The 23,760-nt window shown below is 46.6% G+C and overlaps 1 protein-coding gene across 1 annotated transcript in view; it reads right to left on the reverse strand.

The window, feature by feature from the left end:
- Positions 1–23,760, reverse strand: part of LOC143805135 (properdin-like) — a 69,240-nt gene that overhangs the window by 25,931 nt on the left and 19,549 nt on the right. Inside the window, exons 2-8 of the mRNA XM_077284046.1 lie at positions 18,560–18,710; positions 17,786–17,943; positions 11,976–12,146; positions 11,594–11,791; positions 590–763; positions 250–441; positions 53–161 (exon numbers count right to left, since the gene is read on the reverse strand). Of these exons, the coding sequence (XP_077140161.1) occupies positions 53–161; positions 250–441; positions 590–763; positions 11,594–11,791; positions 11,976–12,146; positions 17,786–17,943; positions 18,560–18,710 (1,153 nt within the window). The remainder of the gene's footprint in view (positions 1–52; positions 162–249; positions 442–589; positions 764–11,593; positions 11,792–11,975; positions 12,147–17,785; positions 17,944–18,559; positions 18,711–23,760) is intronic.

The following is a 23,760-nucleotide window of genomic DNA, read 5'->3' on the forward strand; positions in this document are numbered from 1 at the left end:
ACTATAATGCTGCCCCTTAAAGACGAGGATAGTCTCGTGTCATACTACTCACGGAAAATCGGGATATATGGGCTCACAGTCTCTAGATCTTGTTTTTTCAGCTCTTCCACATGGAGATGAACATAGCCCCCATTCACTCCATTCTGTCCAGGATCCAGCAGCTGCATTGCAAAAAAAAACCTTTAAAAATGTAGAAAGAAAAGAGTGGGGCTTTGAATGGTATTGGAGAAAAATCAGGAAATCACTTACCCTTACACCTATCAAAGTAGTAGCAGGCCCGGCCTTCCCGGCGGCTGCCTTCACACCATTTCCCTTCATGTCTCTGTCCCTGGCATTCGCGATGTCTGTTCTGGTTTCCATAACTTGATTTGCACCGAATGTCATCATTGCTCAGAACGCTGCATTTCGACCATTCAGTCCATTCAGACCAACGCCCGTCAACTGCGGAAAGCAAGAAAATCAATATTTTATTTTTACAGAGGCTTTTGTTTATTTTTCATGACCTATGCCTGCTGTCAGTGAATAGAGGCTTGATGCTTCCTACTGTGCACAATCATGCGCTGTCTAGGGTTGTAAATCTTGATCTTACCGGGACAAGGCACTTTTGTATTACAGATGGACTGTCTGACTGGAGATCCCACGCAGTGTCTTCCTCCATAACGGGGGGCAGGATTGTCACAAGACCTCTTCTGGGTTATCCGCCCCACACCGCAGGTCACGGAACAATCAGAGCTGGGCTGCCATTCCCCCCATGATCCATCAACTGCAGGGAGAGGACACACATAATCACATGTCCTGTATTTTATACCACCTTGTGCTGTTTTACTGTGGAAACTGCCAGCAAGCAGGCTGAGTGGCATACTGTAATTACAAGATGCAAATCATCTATTAAAGTCACTAAAGAGCTTCAACCCGGAATTATGATGGATATAAAGAATGGTAGATTGTTAAATATTAATTATTAATTGAATTATTCTTATTCTCAATTCTGTACTCAGCACATTGTCTCTCGATGACATTACAAAAAGCTATCTAATATATAATTGCCTAGAATACTACTTCCTGCAATTTGTGCCAACTTCCGTGGCTTTGTCCGGAGCTAATGTCCGGAGCTAATGTCCGGAGCTAATGTCCGGAGCTAATGTCCGGAGATAAGTGACGTCACCAGTGTCCTACACCCAGGCAGAGCACAGGGGCCCCAGGCAGCATATGGGGCCCCAGGCAGAGCACAGTGGCCCCAGGCAGAGCACAGGGGCCCCAGGCAGCATATGGGGCCCCAGGCAGAGCACAGTGGTCCCAGGCAGAGCACAGGGGCCCCAGGCAGCCTATGGGGCCCCAGGCAGAGCACAGTGGCCCCAGGCAGAGCACAGGGGCCCCAGGCAGCATATGGGGCCCCAGGCAGAGCACAGGGGCCCCAGGCAGCATATAGGGCCCCAGGCATAGCACAGGGGCCCCAGGCAGAGCACAGGGGCCCCAGGCAGAACATGGGGCCCCAGGCAGAGCACAGGGGCCCCAGGCAGCATATGGGGCCCCAGGCAGAGCACAGGGGCCCCAGGCAGAGCACAGGGGCCCCAGGCAGCATATGGGGCCCCAGGCAGAGCACAGTGGCCCCAGGCAGAGCACAGGGGCCCCAGGCAGAACATGGGGCCCCAGGCAGAACATGGGGCCCCAGGCAGAGCACAGGGGCCCCAGGCAGCATATGGGGCCCCAGGCAGAGCACAGGGGCCCCAGGCAGCATATGGGGCCCCAGACAGAGCACAGTGGCCCCAGGCAGCATATGGGGCCCCAGGCAGAGCACAGTGGCCCCAGGCAGAGCACAGGGGCCCCAGGCAGCATATGGGGCCCCAGGCAGAGCACAGTGGTCCCAGGCAGAGCACAGGGGCCCCAGGCAGCTTATGGGGCCCCAGGCAGAGCACAGTGGCCCCAGGCAGAACATGGGGCCCCAGGCAGAGCACAGTGGCCCCAGGCAGAGCACAGGGGCCCCAGGCAGAACATGGGGCCCCAGGCAGAACATGGGGCCCCAGGCAGAGCACAGGGGCCCCAGGCAGCATATGGGGCCCCAGGCAGAGCACGGGGGCCCCAGGCAGCATATGGGGCCCCAGGCAGAGCACAGTGGCCCCAGGCAGAGCACACACCAAATCGGAGGCCGAGGGGCCCCGCCAACCAAATCGGAGGCCGAGGGGCCCCGTCAACCAAATCGGAGGCCGAGGAGCCCCGCCCAACAAATCGAAGGCCGAGCGGCCCCGCCCACCAAAGCGGAGGCCGAGGGGCCCGGCCCCGCCCACCAAAGCGGAGGCCGAGGGGCCCCGACCACCACATCGGAGGCCGAGGGGCCCCACCCACCAAATCGGAGGCCGAGGGGCCCCGCCCACCAAATCGAAGGCCGAGGGGCCCCGCCCACCAAATCGAAGGCCGAGGGGCCCCGCCCACCAAAGCGGATGCCGAGGGGCCCGGCCCCGCCCACCAAATCGGAGGCAGAGGGACCCCGCCCACCAAATCGGAGGCCGAGGGGCCCCGCCCACCAAAGCGGAGGCCAAGGGTCCCCGACCACCAAATCGGAGGCCGAGGGTCCCCGCCCACCAAATCGGAGGCCGAGGGTCCCCGCCCACCAAATCGGAGGCCGAGGGTCCCCGCCCACCAAATCGGAGGCCGAGAGTCCCCGCCCACCAAATCGGAGGCCGAGGGGCCCCGCCAACCAAATCGGAGGCCGAGGGGCCCCGCCAACCAAATCGGAGGCCGAGGAGCCCCGCCCACCAAATCGAAGGCCGAGCGGCCCCGCCCACCAAAGCGGATGCCGAGGGGCCCGGCCCCGCCCACCAAAGCGGAGGCCGAGGGGCCCCGCCCACCACATCGGAGGCCGAGGGGCCCCGCCCACCAAATCGGAGGCCGAGGGTCCCCACCCACCAAATCGGAGGCCGAGGGTCCCCGCCCACCAAATCGGAGGCCAAGGGTCCCCGCCCACCAAATTGGAGGCCGAGGGTCCCCGCTCACCAAATCGGAGGCCGAGGGTCCCCGCCCACCAAATCGGAGGCCGAGGGGCCCCACCAACCAAATCAGAGGCCGAGGGGCCCCGCCCACCAAATCGGAGGCCGAGGGGTCCCTGCCCACCAAATCGGAGGCCGAGGGGCCCCGCCAACCAAATCGGAGGCCGAGGGGCCCCGCCCACCAAATCGGAGGCCGAGGGGCCCCGCCCACCAAATCGGAGGCCGAGGGTCCCCGCCCACCAAATCGGAGGATAAGGGGCCCCGCCCACCAAATCGGAGGCCGAGGGGCCCCACCAACCAAATCGGAGGCCGAGGAGCCCCGCCCACCAAATCGAAGGCCGAGCGGCCCCGCCCACCAAAGCGGAGGCAGAGGGACCCCGCCCACCAAATCGGAGGCCGTGGGGCCCCGCCAACCAAATCGGAGGCCGAGGGTCCCCGCCCACCAAATTATTCTTACATTTGAATAAATAAAGTATATATGGATTCTAGACTCCCGATTCTTTAGAATCGGGCTGCCATCTAGTCAATATATATAATCGTCTAAGGGTCACTTCCGTCTGTCTGTCTGTCATGGAAATCCCGCGTCGCTGATTGGTCAGAGCACAGTCCGGCCGCGAATTTGCCTCTTCCTACTCTGTCAGTGCCCCCTCCATACTCCCCTCCAGTCAGCGCTCACACAGGGTTAATGGCTGCGTTACACCGTGTTATGCAGCGTTATGCCACGGCCCACGGTGTAACGCAGTCCGTTAATGCTGCTATTAACCCTGTGTGACCAATTTTTACTATTGATGCTGCCTATGCAGCATCAATAGTAAAAAGATCTAATGTTAAAATACGAAAAAAAAATAAAAATCATTATATAATCACCTTCCGGCGCCTTTCCCCCTTATCGCGACGCTCCGGGCCATGCATTGCGGTCTCGCGAGATAATGACGTAGCCCACAGTGCTATATAGTACTTGGACTGTGTTATATACTGCGAGGCTGCTATATACTACGTGGGCAGTGTTATATATTGGGTGGGCTGTGTTATATACTGCGTCGGCAGTGTTATATACTATGTGGGCAATTTTATATACTACGTGGGCAATGTTAAATACTACGTGGGCTGCGTTATATACTGCGTGGATGCTATATATTACATGAGCTGTGTTATATACTATGTGGCAGTGTTATACTATGTGGGCAGTGTTATATACTACGTGGGCAGTGTTATATACTGTGTGGGCTGTGTTATATACTACGTGCGCAGTGTTATATACTACGTGGCAGTGTTATATACTACGTGGCAGTGTTACATACTATATGACAGTGTTATATGCTATGTGGGCTGTGTTATATACTATGTGAGCAGTGTTATATACTACGTGGGCTGTGTTATATACTACGTGGCAGTGTTATGTACTACGTGGGCAGTGTTATATACTACGTGGCAGTGTTATATACTATGTGGGCTGTGTTATATACTACGTGGGCAGTTATATACTATGTGGCCAGTGTTATATACTACGTGGGCAGTGTTATATACTATGTGGGCTGTTATATACTACGTGGGCTCTGTTATATACTACGTGGCAGTGTTATATACTACGTGGGCAGTGTTATATACTACGTGGGCAGTGTTATATACTACGTGGGCAGTGTTATATACTACGCGCGCAGTGTTATATACTACGCGGGCAGTGTTATATACTACGTGCGCAGTGTTATATACTACGCGCGCAGTGTTATATACTACGCGCGCAGTGTTATATACTACGCGCGCAGTGTTATATACTACGCGGGCAGTGTTATATACTACGCGGGCAGTGTTATATACTACGCGGGCAGTGTTATATACTAGGTGCGCAGTGTTATATACTAGGTGCGCAGTGTTATATACTGCGTGGACTGTGTTATATACTCCGTGAGCTGTGCTACATACTACGTGGCTGTGTTATATACTACGTGGCTCCTATATACTACATGGCTGTGCCATATACTACGTGACTGTCTGTGCTACGTGGCCTCTGCTACATGCTATGTGGCTGCTATACATACACATACATACATACATACATATTCTAGAGTTTCTGTATATTTAGCTCAGAGTATAAGTTAACACCACACAGAGAGAACACGTGTTCTATGGGACATATATAATTACGTATCTTAGGAGGGGGCACGTGGGGGCTGTCACCTCCTGCCTTCTTTCTTTCATTCTCCATGGACTTCAGACTACTCACAGAAGGAATAAACAGCTGGTAGCCATGATGACTTCTACTCCATGACAAAGACAGACGCCATTTACCATTCAGAATCTCAAATGGACAATCTCTTTGTAACTGTTTCACCTATTTTATGTTTTGCTGCAATGTGTTTTTTTGTGGACAATCCAATAAACCACTACATTTTTTCTGAAAATATCATGACATTTTTCTTTAACCCCTTTCTGACCTCGGACGGGATAGTATGTCCGAGGTGAGATACCCCGCTTTGATGCAGTGCTCCAGCGGTGAGCCCGCATCAAAGCCGGGACATGTCAGCTGTTTTGTACAGCTGACATGTGCCTGCAATAGCGGCGGGCGAAATCGCGATTCACCCGCTGCTATTAACTAGTTAAATGCCGCTGTCAAACGCAGACAGCGGCATTTAACCGGCGCTTCCGGCCTGGCGGCCGGAAATGAGCGCATCGCCGACCCCCTTCACATGATTGGGGGTCGGCGATGCTTCTGCAGAGTAACCATAGAGGTCCTTGAGACCTCTATGGTTACTGATCGCCGGTAGCTGTGAGCGCCACCCTGTGGTCGGCGCTCATAGCACACCTGCATTTCTGCTGCATAGCAGCGATCTGATGATCGCTGCTATGTAGCAGAGGCGATCGAGTTGTGCCAGCTTCTAGCCTCCTATGGAGGCTATTGAAGCATGGCAAAAGTAAAAAAAAAACGTGAAAAAAACGTGAAAAAAATAAAAAAAACATAAAAGTTTAAATCACCCCCCTTTCGCCCCATTCAAAATAAATCAATAAAAAAAAAATCAAACCTACACATATTTGGTATCGCTGCGTTCAGAATCGCCCGATCTATCAATAAAAAAAAGCATTAACCTGATCGCTAAACGGCGTAGCGAGAAAAAAATTTGAAACTCCAGAATTACGTTTTTTTGGTCGCCGCGACATTGCATTAAAATGCAATAACGGGCGATCAAAAGAACGTATCTGCACTGAAATGGTATCATTAAAAACGCCAGCTCAGCATGCAAAAAATAAGCCCTCAACCGACCCCAGATCATGAAAAATTGAGACGCTACGAGTATTGGAAAATGGCGCAATTTTTTATTTTTTTCCGCAAAGTTTGGAATTTTTTTTCACCATTTAGATAAAAAATAACCTAGTCATGTTTGGTGTCCATGAACTTGTAATGACCTGGAGAATCATAATGGCAGGTCAGATTTAGCATTTAGTGAACCTAGCAAAAAAGCCAAAGAAAAAACAAGTGTGGGACTGCACTTTTTTTGCAATTTCACCGCACTTGAAATTTTTTTCTTGTTTTCTAGTACACGGCATGCTAAAACCAATGATGTCGTTCAAAAGTACAACTTGTTTCGCAAAACATAAGCCCTCACATGGCCATATTGAGGGAAACATAAAAAAGTTATGGCTCTGGGAAGGAGGGGAGCGAAAAACGAACACGGAAAAATGGAAAATCCCAAGGTCATGAAGGGGTTAAGAGTATCGCATCTGGTAAAGAGTCCTAATTAAATAAATGTGCGAAATAAGCATATTTAACATTTGGCCAAGCCAGCCAGATCTGATTTTTTGTGCTATTTTTGCGTGGATTTCCTTCTCCCTGCACATGGGGGACGAGAAGTGCTTCGCTAAACGTTAATTGTGCAAGTTTTCAGGAATTCCACTACAACACTTCAAGTCAGAAGGATCAGACGGGAACCTAAGGGTATGTGTTCTCGTTCAGGTTTGCTTCAGGATTTGGTCAGGATTTTATGCAGGTAAAATCCTGACCAAATCTGCACCTGAGGTCACTGGCAGGTCACCTGCGTTGTCCTTGAGTTTTTTCTGCAATGTAAGGACATGCTGTGTTCTTAAAAGACGCGCCGCATGTGAGTTTTCTCGGGTCTGCCGCATGCGTCTTTTACTGCATAGTGGAGACAGGATTTCATGAAATCCCCTCCACTATGCTGTAACATCTGGACGCTGCGTTTTTTATGCATGCTGCTCAACGCTGCGTCAAAAACTCAGCGTTTCCTGAACGTGGACACATACCCTATGAGTTAGTAGAAGTACAAGTGCCAGATGTACTGAAGACAGACAGACGTGCTGATGACCAGAGCAAAGCGTTGTCCAACAAAGGAACTACAAGCTGAGATATTTTAAGGCAAGAAAAATGGATTTAATTAATTCATATTCTGAGTCAAGACAGCTGAAATTTTTATCTTTAAGCGAGTTTAAAAATTTAGAAGCAAATCTAAAGATAGATTCTAAGCTAATTTACAATAGAAAAAAAGAGAAACTGAAAAATATTTTACATTTGGTTGACGTTTTTCACAAGTTTGTTTCTGAGAAATCAAAAAAAGACTGTGTAGAAAGAATTTCTAAGGAAATTAGTGATATTCCCAAGATTGACTGTAATGTGGAGCGTGAACAAGATGTGAGATTTACTCCAGTAATGATATTTAGAACTACATGAAATAGATATATTAAATATATACATATGTATAACATATTTAAATTATTTTGTTCTTTGAATGAATATGAAATTTAACTGTTATCCATTATTTTTCCTTAGAACTTCCATTTCAAAGCAGAATTTGAACAAAAACCTCTTTACATGGATTTATATTTTTATTTACACAGGAAGTTATAATATTTGCATGATTGTATATATATATATACACTCACCGGCCACTTTATTAGGTACACCTGTCCAACTTCTTGTTAACACTTAATTTCTAATCAGCCAATCACATGGCGGCAACTCAGTGCATTTAGGCATGTAGACATGGTCAAGACAATCTCCTGCAGTTCAAACCGAGCATCAGTATGGGGAAGAAAGGTGATTTGAGTGCCTTTGAACGTGGCATGGTTGTTGGTGCCAGAAGGGCTGGTCTGAGTATTTCAGAAACTGCTGATCTACTGGGATTTTCACGCACAACCATCTCTAGGGTTTACAGAGAATGGTCCGAAAAAGAAAAAAAATCCAGTGAGCGGCAGTTCTGTGGGCGGAAATGCCTTGTTGATGCCAGAGGTCAGAGGAGAATGGGCAGACTGGTTCGAGCTGATAGAAAGGCAACAGTGACTCAAATCGCCACCCGTTACAACCAAGGTAGGCCTAAGAGCATCTCTGAACGCACAGTGCGTCGAACTTTGAGGCAGATGGGCTGCAGCAGCAGAAGACCACACCGGGTACCACTCCTTTCAGCTAAGAACAGGAAACTGAGGCTACAATTTGTACAAGCTCATCGAAATTGGACAGTAGAAGATTGGAAAAATGTTGCTTGGTCTGATGAGTCTCGATTTCTGCTGCGACATTCGGATGGTAGGGTCAGAATTTGGCGTAAACAACATGAAAGCATGGATCCATCCTGCCTTGTATGGAGCATCTTTGGGATGTGCAGCCGACAAATCTGCGGCAACTGTGTGATGCCATCATGTCAATATGGACCAAAATCTCTGAGGAATGCTTCCAGCACCTTGTTGAATCTATGCCACGAAGAATTGAGGCAGTTCTGAAGGCAAAAGGGGGTCCAACCCGTTACTAGCATGGTGTACCTAATAAAGTGGCCGGTGAGTGTATGTGTGTCACAGTGTGAGTGACAGATGACAAATGTATGTATGAGCAGCTGCTAAGAGTGAATTTTAACGTAAGACTAACGTGGAATGTATGTACAGTATGAAAGAGGCCTCATGATTCATGGTATGCTGGAAAAAAGCAAAAAAACTTGCGTTTATGGGAAATAATGCGATTCAGTTAATTAGATTAAGATATATTTAAATATTATCTACTCAACATATATTTCTATATTTCTTTACTAATTATTATTTCTTGATGTAGTTAATAGTGGCTAAGTGCAATCACACATCAATATGGTTTATCAAGAAAATCTACATTTAGAACATTTTTTTCCAAATGATAATTTTATGGTATTCAACGGTTTTTTTAATGGTTACATAGATGGGTACACATCTTCAGACAAATATATGGTATAAAGCTGATATGACAGTTATAAAATAATTATTTTTAATTTTGATTTTTACAAATGAATTTTTTTCATAAAATTTTATTTTTTGATATTAAGGGGGAAATGTGTTTTTGTTCCTGATTACATCATCACATTTCATCAATACTTCTTCTTCACACATTTTAATAAAGAAGAATTATTAATAAGGTACTATTGGGTATAATAACATTAAGTATTATAAAAGTCATTTTTTTTACTTTAATGAAGGGTATTATATGCAAAGTTGCATAATTTCAATATTTTGGTAATACAAGGTTATGACAAATACAAAAACATCTAGATAATGGAAATATTAAAGGGAATGTGTTGTTGAGACATAACATCTGCATTTATCATCAACATATAAAGGCCTTATTTTTATTCTAATTTTTATTTTTCATTTTTATTCTTACTTCATTTTTTTCTTAATTTCTATTTTTTTTATCTCGGGAAGAAAACATCAATATTTAATAAAGTAATGTCTAGTACAAGAATATTGCTTCATTAAATATAGTGATCATATGGTTTCATTATAAGAAAAATGTTTCAATTCTGAGCTAAATACAACAATTCTTTCACTCATTCATTCATATATATATTATTATTTTGGTTCATGGCTATACATTCTTATATATTGTTGGTCTAATAAATATAGCTTATTAATAAAGTTTTAGTAATAAAGATGGAAACACTTTTTACATAAAAAATACACTGACATCTATGGGTTCAAAAAGAAATTACACCTATGACATAAAAGTGTACTTTCATATGAAAAGTATGGTTAATAATGTATTATCATTTATTATTATTTTATTTTTCCAAATATGAATTCCATATTAATATTATGATAATAATTATATGGATATTATTGATTGCTATGGTACGCTGTGATATTATAGTTTTGAAAATTACCAGATTTGGTATAGAATGGGGAATGAAGACTTCAATCAAGACTTCAATCAAGATACTGGAGTTATGTTAATAAAGACTTTTCATATTTCTAAATTCAATTGATTCTTAAAAGTTGTAAGAAGAAAAAGCCGCTATCCAGAAGTTCCACAAGGTAACAAAGCTATGATTTCTGAGTAATAATAGACTGTGTCAATTACAATTCATGTCACCACTGACAATCACAACTGCAGCATCCCACACTGACAACTATGAGTACAGTATCTAAACTGACAACTACAATTGGAGAGGACGATGATCGTATGACGCTAAGATGAACTGTGTTATCACGTTTTATCATGTCCCAGTGGTTTCCTATCATTTATAAAGCTTCGATGAAAGCTGGTGAACAATCAGGTAATTGTCAGGACGCTACAACCCTGACATGTTATGGTGCTATGTTTAGCAAGGAAGAGTCATTTTAACCCTTGCTGTGCTGGCCAAAGACGTCACACCTGTTCCAAGACCAGTGCGGATGATATGGAAGGATTCCAGATGATTTCCAAGACGAGCCAATGTAAGTCCAGGTCTCTAAAGGTGACACTGCACAGATATTAAAGCTACATTTCATTTATGGACTTTGTTTTCTTATCAACATTTGAAGAAGACATCAAGATAAAGACCAGATGACATCAGATGATTATAATCGGACCTGAGATGCTTCAATTATGTATAGGGAAGTATAATTATATATTTTATATGAATATTGGTCACGGCTTACCATAACATGAATTTACATATCATTATGTTATTGAGTACATTACAATTTTGTTATTATTATGGACATTAAATTATTTTGCCAAAGAAGAAGAAAAGAAGAAAGAAGATCTTATTATCAATATATCTACTTTGAGGGTTCCAATCAATGTCTGTCACCCTCAAAAGGTTAAATATTAATTATTATTTGAATTATTCTTATTCTCAATTCTGTACTGAGCACATTGCCTCTCCCTGACATTACAAAAGCTATTTCTGTATATTTAGCTCAGAGTAAGTTAACACCATATAGAGAGAACACGTGTTCTATGGGACATATATAATCACGTCTGTTAGGAGGTGGAGGGGGCAGTGGTCACATGGGGGCTGTCCCCTCCTGCCTTCTCTCCTTCACTCTCCACGGACTTCAGACTAATCACAGAAGGAATGAACAGCTGGTAGCCATGATGACTTCTACTCCATGACAAAGACAGATGCCATTTACCATTCAGAATCTCAAATGGATAATCTCTTTGTAACTACTTCACCTATTTTATGTTTTGCTGCAATGTGTGTTTTTTTGTGGACAACCCAATAAACCACTACATTTTTAATGAAAATATCATGACATTTTTCTTTAAGAGTATTGCATCTGGTAAAGAGTCAAAATTAAATAAATGTGTGAAATAAACATATTTAACATAGATCCATCAAAAGCAGCTTGCTGACAGGTTCCATTTTTTAATAGCTTACTTGCACAAAAGGGAAGATCTCGACAGTCCTTGGTATCTTGCCGACTTCCATCACATGCTCTTCCAGGTGGGGTCACAGAGGGTGGGGGGCTATCGCAATCTCGATAACGGGGCTGAATTGGGAAAATTCCAGAACCTTCTCTAATGCAGTTGGAGGAACATGGATTCCAGGACCCCCAGGTACCCCAAGAACCATGGGCTGCGGATTGAAAAAAAGATAAGTAATATTGAAAGTGAACCGGTCCATAAACGGTTTCTCCTAATTCTGTGCCAGGTCATCAGTAGGGTCCCAACACCCAGCTCGGCACCAAGTAGTGAGGCTGGAGAACCACTTTCTGTATTTTAGACTCTACTATAGTTAAGTGCCATGTCCTGTTACTTACTGGGACAGATTTGGTAAGTGTCACATTGTTCGGTCTCCACCCTGTGACCTGGGCAGTCAGCATTACAAGATGGCGGAGGGTTGGTGCATTCTCTGGTGCGTTGTCTTTGTCCAACCCTGCATGTGACGGAGCACGGGGTCCACGAGGACCATGAGGACCAGCCTCCAACCTCTATAGGGATACAATGGGTCAGAGGTCAGAGAGTGAAATCAGTTCATAATGTGTTATACAGGCTGTGCATAGCAGTTTTATGTGGGTACTATATGTCAGTATTAAATGAGCAAATTATAGAAGTAATATGTATGCACTATACCTGATGAAGACCCTAACTCCCAAGCAGAAATTAGTTGTACAATTCAACAAAAGAATTTTCTACTAAAGTGATTAGTTTTACTTTCCTTGATTTGGAAGAATTGAGAGCAGTCATATCTCAGTACGTCTATCTAACACCAGTAGAGCGTATCACAGCCATACAGTATTTACACTGTCATTTCCTATATACGGTAATCGTTCCATACAGTGCCTCTTTTATAGTGCCAAGTAGTAAACCTCTTACAATACCCTAGAGTGCACATATTGATGCGCTAATGTTATAATACTGCCTCATAGTGCCCAAAATAATACAACAGTAGTACTGATAATGTACTTTTGTGAAAAGCTGCTTTGGAAGAAATATAAGCCTGACTGAGGAGGCTCCAGAGTTATTATATTGTCTGGACCTTAAGGTTAGAAGTAGCAGTGACTAGAGGGTTGGGAGGGGGAATTACAGGGAGAAATTTTCCCTGTGTGTTCAGACACTAAGTATAAAGTATACATAAATGCTGTAATTTGCTTGCATAATACTGCCATACAGTGCCTACACAAAACTATTATACAATGCCAATACAACGCATACATTTCTCACGTAATACTGCCATACAATACCCCACATAACATTTCTATACAGTGCACACATAAAATTTTCATACATTGCTCACGTAATACTGCCACACAATGCCCCAGATAGCATTTCTATACAGTGCACACATAATATTTTCATACATTGCTCACGTAATACTGCCATACAATGCCCCACAAAATACTGCTACACAGTCCCTACTTCACACCCGCAGTTCCTATATACGGTGATAGTCATATAAATAGAGTAAACATAAACAATGAACAACCACACACTACCTTAGATTGCACAAATACATGTGCTTCTCACTAAAGCACTTCATGCTTCCCTTTCCCGAAAAGCTTTTTGGAGATGGAAATGTCATTCTCCAGCAGGACTTAGCACCTCGCCACACTGCCAAAAGTACCAATACCTGGTTTACAAACAACAGTATCACTGTGCTTGATTGGCAGCAAACTCGCCTGACCTTAACGCCATAGAGAATCTATGGGATATTGTCAAGAGGAAGATGAGACACCAGACCCAACAATGCAGACAAGCTGAAGGCTGCTATCAAAGCAACCTGGGCTTCCATAACCCCTCAGCAGTGCTACAGGCTGATCGCCTCCATGCCACGCCGCATTGATGCAGTAATTGATGCAAAAGGAGCCCCGACCAAGTATTGAGTGCATTTACTGAATATACATTTGACTAGGCCAACATTTCAGATTATAAAATCACTTTTCAAGCTGGTGTTATAAAGTATTCTAATTTACTGAGATAATTACTTTTGTGTTTTCATTGGCTGTAAGCCAAAATAATCAACATTGACAGAAATAAACACGTGAAATAGATCACTCTGTTTGTAATGACTCTATATAATATATGAGTTTCTCTTTTTGTATTGAAGAACTGAAATAAATTATTTTTTTGATGCTATTCTAATTTAGTGAGAGGCACTTGTATATGTGATTGTGTAAAAAAAAAAAACGCTTTATGATGAAAGGTCACAGACACTCTTAGGAAAAAAAATCCAAAATTTGAACGTGCAGGTGATCAGGGGTGGGACTTGTCCTGTGTACTTAGGCCATGGCCTCGGCTCTTGCACTGTGTAGTTTTCATTGATTTGTTTGTCCAAATCATACAACAAATATTGAAAACTGACAAAACCCAGCTCCTGCTTCCAGTAAAAGTCGGCTTCCTCAGAAGAGTGGCCATGGCCAAAGAAAACTTTCTGCTTCTCCAGAATGTTTACAATTTTTCTTAAAGGGACAGTGGTGGCTTTTCATGTGGCCCGCGGGAAGGTCCCCAGAGTCCGCAATGTCCGGGCGGCAGCCACATCCTGCCGGCCCTTTAACTCCAAGTGCACGGCACACAGCGTTCATCACAGAACGCTGCCTGCCCTGCACATGAATGGTGTCATCTGAGTTGGCGGAGTTAGCACCAGGGTGGGCGGGGCCAGCGCCAAATGCTCACCGATCCTACTGTCTCGGAAGAGGAGCTGCTACAGCCAGAGTCCAAAGCGATCTCTGTGCTGGCAGCTCTGCAGGTGATCTGTGTCCCTCAGCTAATCTATGTGTCCACTGTGATCTCTGTGCCCCCCCTTCTATGTGCCACAATATGATCTCTTTGCTCCCCCAACTATAAGCCCCCTGTGATCTCTGTGCCTTCCAGCTATGTGCCCCATGTCATCTCTGTGCCCCTCCTGTGATCCCTGTGCCCCTCAGCTCTGTGCCCCCCGCTATGTGCCCCAATATGATCTCTTTGCTTCCCCAACTATAAGCCCTCTGTGATCTCTGTGCTTCCCAGCTATGTGCCCCCATGTCATCTCTGTGCCCCTCCTGTGATCCCTGTATCCCCCAGCTATGTGCCCCCTGTGATCTCTGTGCCCCCCTGCTATGTGCGCCAATATGATCTTTTTGCTCCCCCAACTATAAGACCCCTGTGATCTCTGTGCCTCCCAGCTATAAGTTCCCATGTCATCTCTGTGCCCCTTCTGTGAACCCTGTGCCCCCCAGCTATGTGCTCCCTGTGATCTCTGTGCACCCCGCTATGTGTCCCAATATGATCTCTTTGCTCCCACTATAAGCCCCCTGTGATTTCTGTGCCTCCCAGCTGTGTGCCCCCATGTCATCTCTGTGCCCTTCCTGTGATCCCTGTCACCCCAACTATGTGCCCCTGTGATTTATGTGCCCCTCAGTTATCTCTGTTCCCCCTGTGATCTCTCTGCCCCCCGCAGCTATATGCCCCCGTGATCTCTGTGCCCTCCAGCTATGTGCCCCCTGTGATCTCTGTTCTCCCTGTGATCTCTCTGCCCCTCCAGCTATATGCCCTCTGTGATCTGTGCCCCCCAGCTATGTACCCCCTGTGATCTCTCTTCCCCCTGTGATTTCTGTGCCCTCCAGCTATGTGCATCCCTGTGATCTCTGTGGCTCCCAGCTTTGTGCCCCCCTGTGATCTATGTGCCCCCTGTGATCTATGTGCTCCCCTGCTATGTACCCCCTGCAATATTTGTGCTCCCATGTGATCTGTGCCCCCTATGATCTGTCCCCTCCAGCTATGTGCCACCCAGCTATGTGCCCCTCTGTGATCTCGTGACCCCCAGCTATGTGCCCTCCTTTGATCTTTGTGTTCCTCAGTGATTTCTGTGCTCTCCAGCTATATGCCCCCCTGTGATTTCTGTGCCCCCAGCTACGTGCATCCCTGTGATCTCTGTGGCTCCCAGCTTTGTGCCCCCCTGTGATCCCTGTGCCCCCTGCTATGTACCCCCTGTGATATTTGTGCTCCCATGTGATCTGTGCTCCCTGTGATCTGTCCCCTCCAGCTATTTGCCCCTCCGTGATCTCTGTGTCCCCCAGCTATGTGCCCTCCTTTGATCTTTGTGCCCCCCTGTGATTTCTGTGCCCCCTGTGATCTTCGTCCCACACCAGGAAAAGCAACTGTGAGAAGCAACATGATCAGCATCACCTAATATCACAGCTGCACCAAAGAAAAGCAGCTCCAGCCGTCACATTAAGGGTGAGTTACCGTAATTAATTGTTTGACAAAGGATATGTGCACACGTAGATGGAACCTCTGTGGATTTTTCCGCACCTGTTTTGAGAAATCCGCAGAGAAAAAGCACTGCGTTTTACCTGCGGATTTACTACGGATTTTTTGTGCGGATTCCACCTGCGGTTTTACACCTGCGGATTCCTATTGAGGAGCAGGTGTAAACCACTGTGGAATCTACACAAAGAATTGACATGCTGCGGAATAAACAACGCTACGTTTCCGCGTGTTTTTTTTCCACAGCATGTGCACTGCGGATTTTGTTTTCCATAGGTACTGTAAACTCAGGGAAAACAGCTACGAATCCACAGCATCAAAACCGTTGCGGATCCGCAGCAAAATCCGCAACGTGTGCACATACCCTAAATATACCGGGGTAATCTTCAAGGTGATCATTTTTATGTGGCCCCCGGATGATGGCAGAAATTTCCAAATGGCCTCTGGATGGAAAAAGGTTCCCCACTCCTGCTATAGATGTTCCAATACCGACCCTAGCACCCCATGTAATAAAACTTAAGGGGATAGTGGTCACAATCTAGAGATGTCCTGGAGCGCCCACCATGGCCGAGGGGATACTCGGTACCAGGCTGGTTCTTAAAGGGGATGTGTCATGGCAGCAGTGACCCGGTCCATGGCCCTGGGCATCCAAATAAAAGGGGAATAAAGTTTTTGGGATAAATGTTCGTGAAGCCACCTGTGGTACTCGGCAAATAGATGTTAGCCGACGCTGCTTGAAGGGACCGCTGGGGCTGATGGTGATGCAGCAGAGTTGGTACAGTTCTCCACAGGCAGAGCTTTAGTCCCAGGGCACTTAGGTTGTAAATGATGGTGATGCTGATAGTGGATATGGTGCAAGGTGGATGGCGCAGTAAATAAGTGTGAGGACACAGCAAGGTGCAGTTTCCAAAGCTTTACTCACAGTTCTTAGTTGCCCCAGCCGGGGTGCTGTGTTCTCCATGTTTGTGGTCCAGCCAGCTCTCAAGCAATTTGGGTGCACTTTCCAGAACTTTCATATGTCCTTTCCTGCCCTGTGCCTGCCACACAGTGTCCCAAGCCAGCAGCCGTGGATCTTGTCGGGCAGTGTGCACAGAATCCCCCTGGATCCTGTATGGCTGCCTTTTCAGCGAATGTGTGCAGATGTGGCTGTGGCACATACAGATAGCACAGCCTCCGCTTAGCTAGCTGAGTCCTTAGTTTCTCCTCTAGAATGGGGCCGGTCCCCTAACTGCGACCTGGTCCCTCCACTGACCACGCTGGTGGATAAGGGTCCCACGGATGGATCTCTCACTATCCATGCCCCTAGGACCCCTTCTGTCCTTCTGGGAGCTTCCTTCTGCTGCAGACCCTCACGTCTGCTCAGCTCCACTACCTTTCTTAATCTTTTTCTAGCCCCCTCTGACAGGGAACTCCTTCTTAGCACATTTTACTGCTTCTCCATCCTTTCTCTATCTGACTAACTTTCCCTCCTAATTAGCTCCTCCCTTACTCTACCTACCACACCCACTCCTCCAACACCCTTTCCTATCCAGCCTGAGATGAGATCTTCCTCCCTTAGGGAACGTCCAGATGCCCAGATTGAACTGATATGTGTTGGGTGCGAGTGTTAGAGTCCTGGATGGTGTCCCCTCATTACCTGAGAGTGGGGAACAACACCTATGGGTGAGATGCAGTACCTCTGTGGTGACTGAACCCTCAGGGGCCCACACAATCCCAATACGAACCCCTGCACCCGATGTAACAGAACTTACAAGGAAAGCAGTCACTATATAGAGCTGTACCAATACCAACCCCAACATCCGGTGTAATAGAACTTACAGGGACAGCAGTCACATTCTAGAGATTTACCTATACCAAACCCAGCATCCACTGTAATAAAACTTACGGGGACAGCAATCTTGGAGGCTACAGGAACGAACTTCCAGGCTTTCTCCTTGTAGACAGTCGCCTTCTCCTATGCAAACCCTCTGCCGCTGCTGAACGCCTTCCATACATGAGACCGTGCACGGCGTCCAGTCGCTCCACTGGGACCACTCAGCTGGGCTGTATAGGAAAGGATCAGTGTGAGAGTGGCATGGACCAGCAGGGACTAAAGAAGTCACATTAGGCCTTCTGGTACAAGATGGCTTCATTGCTACATGAATACTGTATCTCCTCTAAGACCATTTCCTTCTTTGAGGTCTGGTTGGACTGGCGTAAATTTGGTCAGTATGCCTGTCCAGAAAGATAGCAATGTTTACGTAAACTCCACAAAAATGTAAGGGTTCCCTTTTGGTTTTGGGTGGTCATCGGAGCAGGACTTCTTTGTCCTTATTTTACCAACCGAGACCCTGGGCCTCCTGCTATGGGCCAGTCCTTGTTTCTGTATGAAAACCAAAATTGGTGGGACACTCCCATTAACTAGATAAATAAATAAAAAAATTAAAAAAACATTAACTAGACAAGAATGGAGCGAGGGGCAGTCCCAGCACAATATATTCATAGCTAAAGCAAACTCCTGAAATTTGGTTTCCTGTTACCGAAAAATAGTGCATTATGGGAGCTCAGAGTCAGAGTCATAGAGAGTAAATCACATGTCTGACTACAGGTGGGAGCTAAACTGCAGTCTGTTTTCAAGGGCAACCTGGAGAATGATGACAGCAGCAGACTTCTTTCTTACCGGCAGCCCACACACGAGGATGAGCCATGCAGCTTGTAGCCATATTTGATGTTAAGGCAGCAGTCGATATCGGACACTCCTTCCCCCAGGTAGTCCTCACACTCACCAGTCTGCTCGTTCACCTCTGCGAAGCAATGAACATTGGGGGTGTCTGAGGAATAAAAAAGCGGAGGGCAAGATTTAGTTGGGTCAGCCCAGAAGAACCTGGTCATGTACTCTCTAAATGTGATCAAATGCCTCATCATGCCAGCCAAGATGCCACATTATAATGTACCAGCCCCTGAAGACTCATTATAATATACCAGTCACAGATACCACTTTATAAAATGCCAGTCATGGATGTCCCATTATAATGTACCAGCCACTGATGACTCAATATAATATACCAGCCACAGATACCCCTTTATAGTATACCAAGCACAGATACCCCAATATAATACGCCAGACACAGATACCCCATTATAATGTACCAGCCACTGATGACTCAATATAATATACCAGCCACAGATACCCCTTTATACTATACCAAGCACAGATGCCCCAATATAATACGCCAGACACAGATACCCCATTATAATATACCAGTCATGGATGTCCCATTATAATGTACCAGTCACAGATACCTCATTATAATATACCAACCACGGATGCCCCTGTATGATATACCAGTCACTGTTGTCCCAATATAATGTACCAGTCACAGATACCTCATTATAATATACCAACCACAGATGCCCCAATATGATATACCAGCCAGAGATGCCCTATTATAATGTACCAGCCACTGATGACTCAATATAATATACCAGCCACAGATACACAGATACCCCTTTATAGTATACCAAGCACAGATGCCCTAATATAATATGCCAGCATTGCCAGACACAGGTGCCCCAATATAATTTACCAGGTCACAGATGCCCCATTATATACCAGCCACAGATGCCCCATCATATACCAGTCACAGATGCCCCATCATATACCAGCCACAGATGCCCCATCATAATATACCAGCCACAGATGCCCCATCATAATATACCATGATATCTCCTCCTTTGGCATCAAAGACCTTGCCCTATCCTGGATCTCCTCATCCCTTTCCAACCGCACATTCAGCATCTCTCACTCCCATACTACCTCCTCATCCCACCCTCTCTCTGTTGGAGTCCCCCAAGGCTTTGTCCTAGGACCCTTACTCTTAATCTATACACGTGGTCTGGGACTACTCATAAAGTCACATGGATTCCAGTACCACCTTTATCCTGACGACACTCAGATCTACCTTTCTGGCCCAGACATCAGCTCTCTGCTGTCCAGAATCCCAGAGTGTCTATCAGCCATATCCTCCTTCTTCACCTCTCGCTTCCTCAAACTCTATGTGGACAAATCTGAACTCATCATCTTTCCTCCATCTCATAGATCTTCCTTACTTGACCTATCTATCGCAATTAACGACATCACGCTTTCCCCCGTACTGGAAATCCGCTGCCTCGGAGTAACCCTTGACTCTGCCCTCTCCTTCAAACCGCACATCCAAGCTCTTTCCACCTCCTGTCGTCTCCAGCTCAAAAATATCTCCATCATCTGTCCTTTCCTCAACCCTCAATCTACTAAAACTCTTGTGCATGCCCTCATCATCTCCCGCCTCGACTACTGCAAAATCCTTTTCTTTATAACAAAAACTGACCTGGCAGATACGTTCATTAGTGTAACAATCCCTTCTACAGAGAGTGCCCATGGCACTTCAACGGGGTGGCTCTTTTAGTTTGAAACGACTGGGGGGGGGTGACAGGTTCCCTTTAACAAAAGTGAAGGTGCAGCCCAGAACCAGCACTAGTATATACACTCAATTATATGGGACAATTGCCTTTACCTTTATTTAGTTGGCTACGATTAGTTCTAAATCTAAGTACTCCCTCCCATCTTTATGTGCACATTTTTTGTCCCATATAATTGAGTGTACATACTAGTGCTGGTTCTGGGCTGCACCTTCACTTTTGTTAAATGTGTGTGTTTTTATGCTGTAGGTGTCTATTATTCATCTATCGATCCTCATCTTCTATGTTGTTTTTATACTGATGTTTGTACCTTTTTTGTATCACATTTAATAAAGTTTAGACACTTTATATGAAATTGATGACGTTATGTCTATTTATGGGGCATCATGCTCTTGGTAAGCTTATAGGATTATAAACATCCTTTACTGTGGCCTCCCCGCTAACACCTTTGCACCTCTCCAGTCCATTCGTAACGCTGCTGCCCACAGGGCCGTATTTGCCACTAGGCACTTGAGGGCACGTGCCTAGGGCGGGACGATGCGGGGTGCGGCACCTGAGCAAGGTTTTTTTCTGTGTTTTTTTTTTTTTATTAAAGCCCGGGGTCACCGGACTCCCCACCCAGCCGCCTGCCCACCTGCCTACCTGCCTCCTTGAATACATCATACTCACCCTACTCCAGCGATGCCTGGTCTCAGCGCTGGCAGCTTGTCCTGTGTGAGCGGTCACGTGGTACCCCTCATTAAGGTGATGAATATGGACACATATTCATGACCTTAATGAGCGGTACCAGGTGACCGCTCGCGCAGGAAGAAGGTGCTGCGCCGGGACAGAGATGGAGGGATGTTCGGCGCGGTGTGGGAAAGGTGAGTATGACAGCCAGGGAGGACGGGGTGAGGATGAAGGAGGACGGGGAGCTGAGCCATGCAAGATGGGAGTGGGGAGACGAGCCATGCATATGGGAGGGGAGATGAGCCATGCATACAGGATGGGAGGAGGGGTGAGATGAGCCATGCATACAGGATGGGAGGTGAGATGAGCCATGCATATAGGATGGGAGGGGGTTGAGGTGAGCCATGCATACAGGATGGGGGGTGAGATGAGCCATGCATACAGGATGGGGGGTGAGATGAGCCATGCATACAGGTTGGGAGGGGGGGAGATGAGCCATGCATACAACAGGATGGGAGGGGGGACATGAGCCATGCATACAGGATGGGAGGGGGGAGATGAGCCATGCATACAGGCAGGGCCGTATTTAGAGTTTCTGCTGCCCTAGGCACTTTTAACGCTGCCTCCCCTATTGTTGAGTATAACACTATCGGCAGTGACTTTGTAAAAAATTGCTGATGTGAAAGTAGCCTTTTGCAGCAGATCCGTCAGTTTTTCAGCATCTGCCGCGTAACAGATCACTTATGGCAACACTGCGTTCGGCCTCACTCATTCCCTATGGGATTTGCAGACATTTGCGGCAGTTGCCGTGATCTGGCAAATGCGGTATCATACCTCCCAACTTTTGAAGAAGGGAAAGAGGGGCAAATTTTAGGCCATGCCTCTGACCACACCCATTTCACAACTAGTTACACCAATATCCACGCCCCAACCACACCCATTTAGTACTGCTGATCACACTGTTTCATAAACAATACTTATAAACAAAACAATATGGCCACACAGTGCTCCATACTGTATAACGACCCCACATGATGCTCAATACTGTATAATGGCACCACATGATGCTGCGTACAGTATAATGGCTACACAGTGCTCTATACTGTATAATGGCCACACAGTGCTCCATACTGTATAATGGCCAAACATGATGCTCCATACTGTATAATGGCCACACATGATGCTCCATACTGTATAATGGCCACACAGTGCTCCATACAGTATAATGGCCACACAGTGCTCTATACTGTATAATGGCCACACATGATGCTCCATACTGTATCATGACCACACAGTGCTCTATACTGTATAATGGCCACACATGATGCTCCATACTGTATAACGGCCACACAATGCTCTATACTGTATAATGGCCTCACATGATGCTTCATACTGTATAATGACTACACAGTGCTCTATACTGTATAATCGCCACACATGATGCTCCATACTGTATAATGGCCACACAGTGCTCTATACTGTATAATGGCCACACATGATGCTCCATACTGTATAATGGCCACACATGATGCTCCATACTGTATAATGGCCACACATGATGCACCATACTGTATAATGACCACACAGTGTTCCATACTGTATAATGACCATACAGTGCTCAATAATGTATAATGGTCACACATGATGCTCCATACTGTATAATGACCCCACATGATGCTCAATACTGTATAATACCCCCCTCCCATCTCGTATGCATGGCTCATCTCCTCCCCCTCCCATCTTATATGTATGGCTCATCCCCCCTCCCATCCTGTATGCATGGCTCATCTCCCCCATCCTGTATGCATGGCTCATCTCCCCCCTCCCATCCTGGATGCATGGCTCATCTCCCCCCCTCCCATCCTGAGTTTGTAGCGCCCCCACCGCCGCAGGGCCGAGGGGTACCCGGTACCGGGCCTCTGAGTCTCTGCTCCGGGATTGTCACGGCGGCTAGGCCCCGGTCCGTGACCCTGCCGTGGGGCGCTCGGTGGATAGCAGGTGTGGATGATGGTGGTGATGCTGTGGTGGTGCGGTGCAGTAAATAACGAGGACACCAGGTTGCAGTCTCTTTACCTCTTTACTGAAGATCTCTGGGTCCTCAGTCCGGAACACGGTTCACCAGGCTGCGCAAGTCCGGCCGGTCCAATGGCACCTCCAGAGTTCTCTTCACAGGTGGAAATCGGTGCGCCTCAGTAGGATGTTGCTTCGGTCTTACAGCACGACTCCTACTGGAATTTCTCCTTTGCGTGATCTCGTTTCTCACTCAGCACAATCTATCTCGCTTCTAATCCTTCCTTGGGAACCGCCGCTACCCGGAGCAGGCCTGGTCCCGTTACGTTCTTTCTTGTCGCCAAGCCTCTGCCAGGATCCCACCCCTGACAGAGACCCTACTGTATCTTCCCCTACAACACCCTCTGCCACAAGGTGTTGCCTGGTTCCAACCCAGTCAGCTTTCTGATCTAACTTCCTGCCTGACCCCCAGTTTACCCACTATGGTGGGGAGTGGCCTAATGAATAGCACCCTTAGCTCCCCCCGGGGGCCCAGCTGTGAAATGTATTGGTGTCTGTGATACCTGATCAGATGAACTCCTTCAGTGCCATCAGACGCACCATAGCTCCCCATAGTGGCGGAGCCACAGTACTGCAACGACCAGGACTCTGGGGCGCTGCACTCCCCCCTGGTTAAACACAGTACTCCGGGACTGGGAAGAAAACAACAATACAAGTTAGCAAAAAGACATACAGTTTTGTTGA

Source organism: Ranitomeya variabilis, chromosome 2 (assembly GCF_051348905.1).
Source record: "Ranitomeya variabilis isolate aRanVar5 chromosome 2, aRanVar5.hap1, whole genome shotgun sequence".
Lineage (NCBI taxonomy): Eukaryota > Metazoa > Chordata > Amphibia > Anura > Dendrobatidae > Ranitomeya > Ranitomeya variabilis.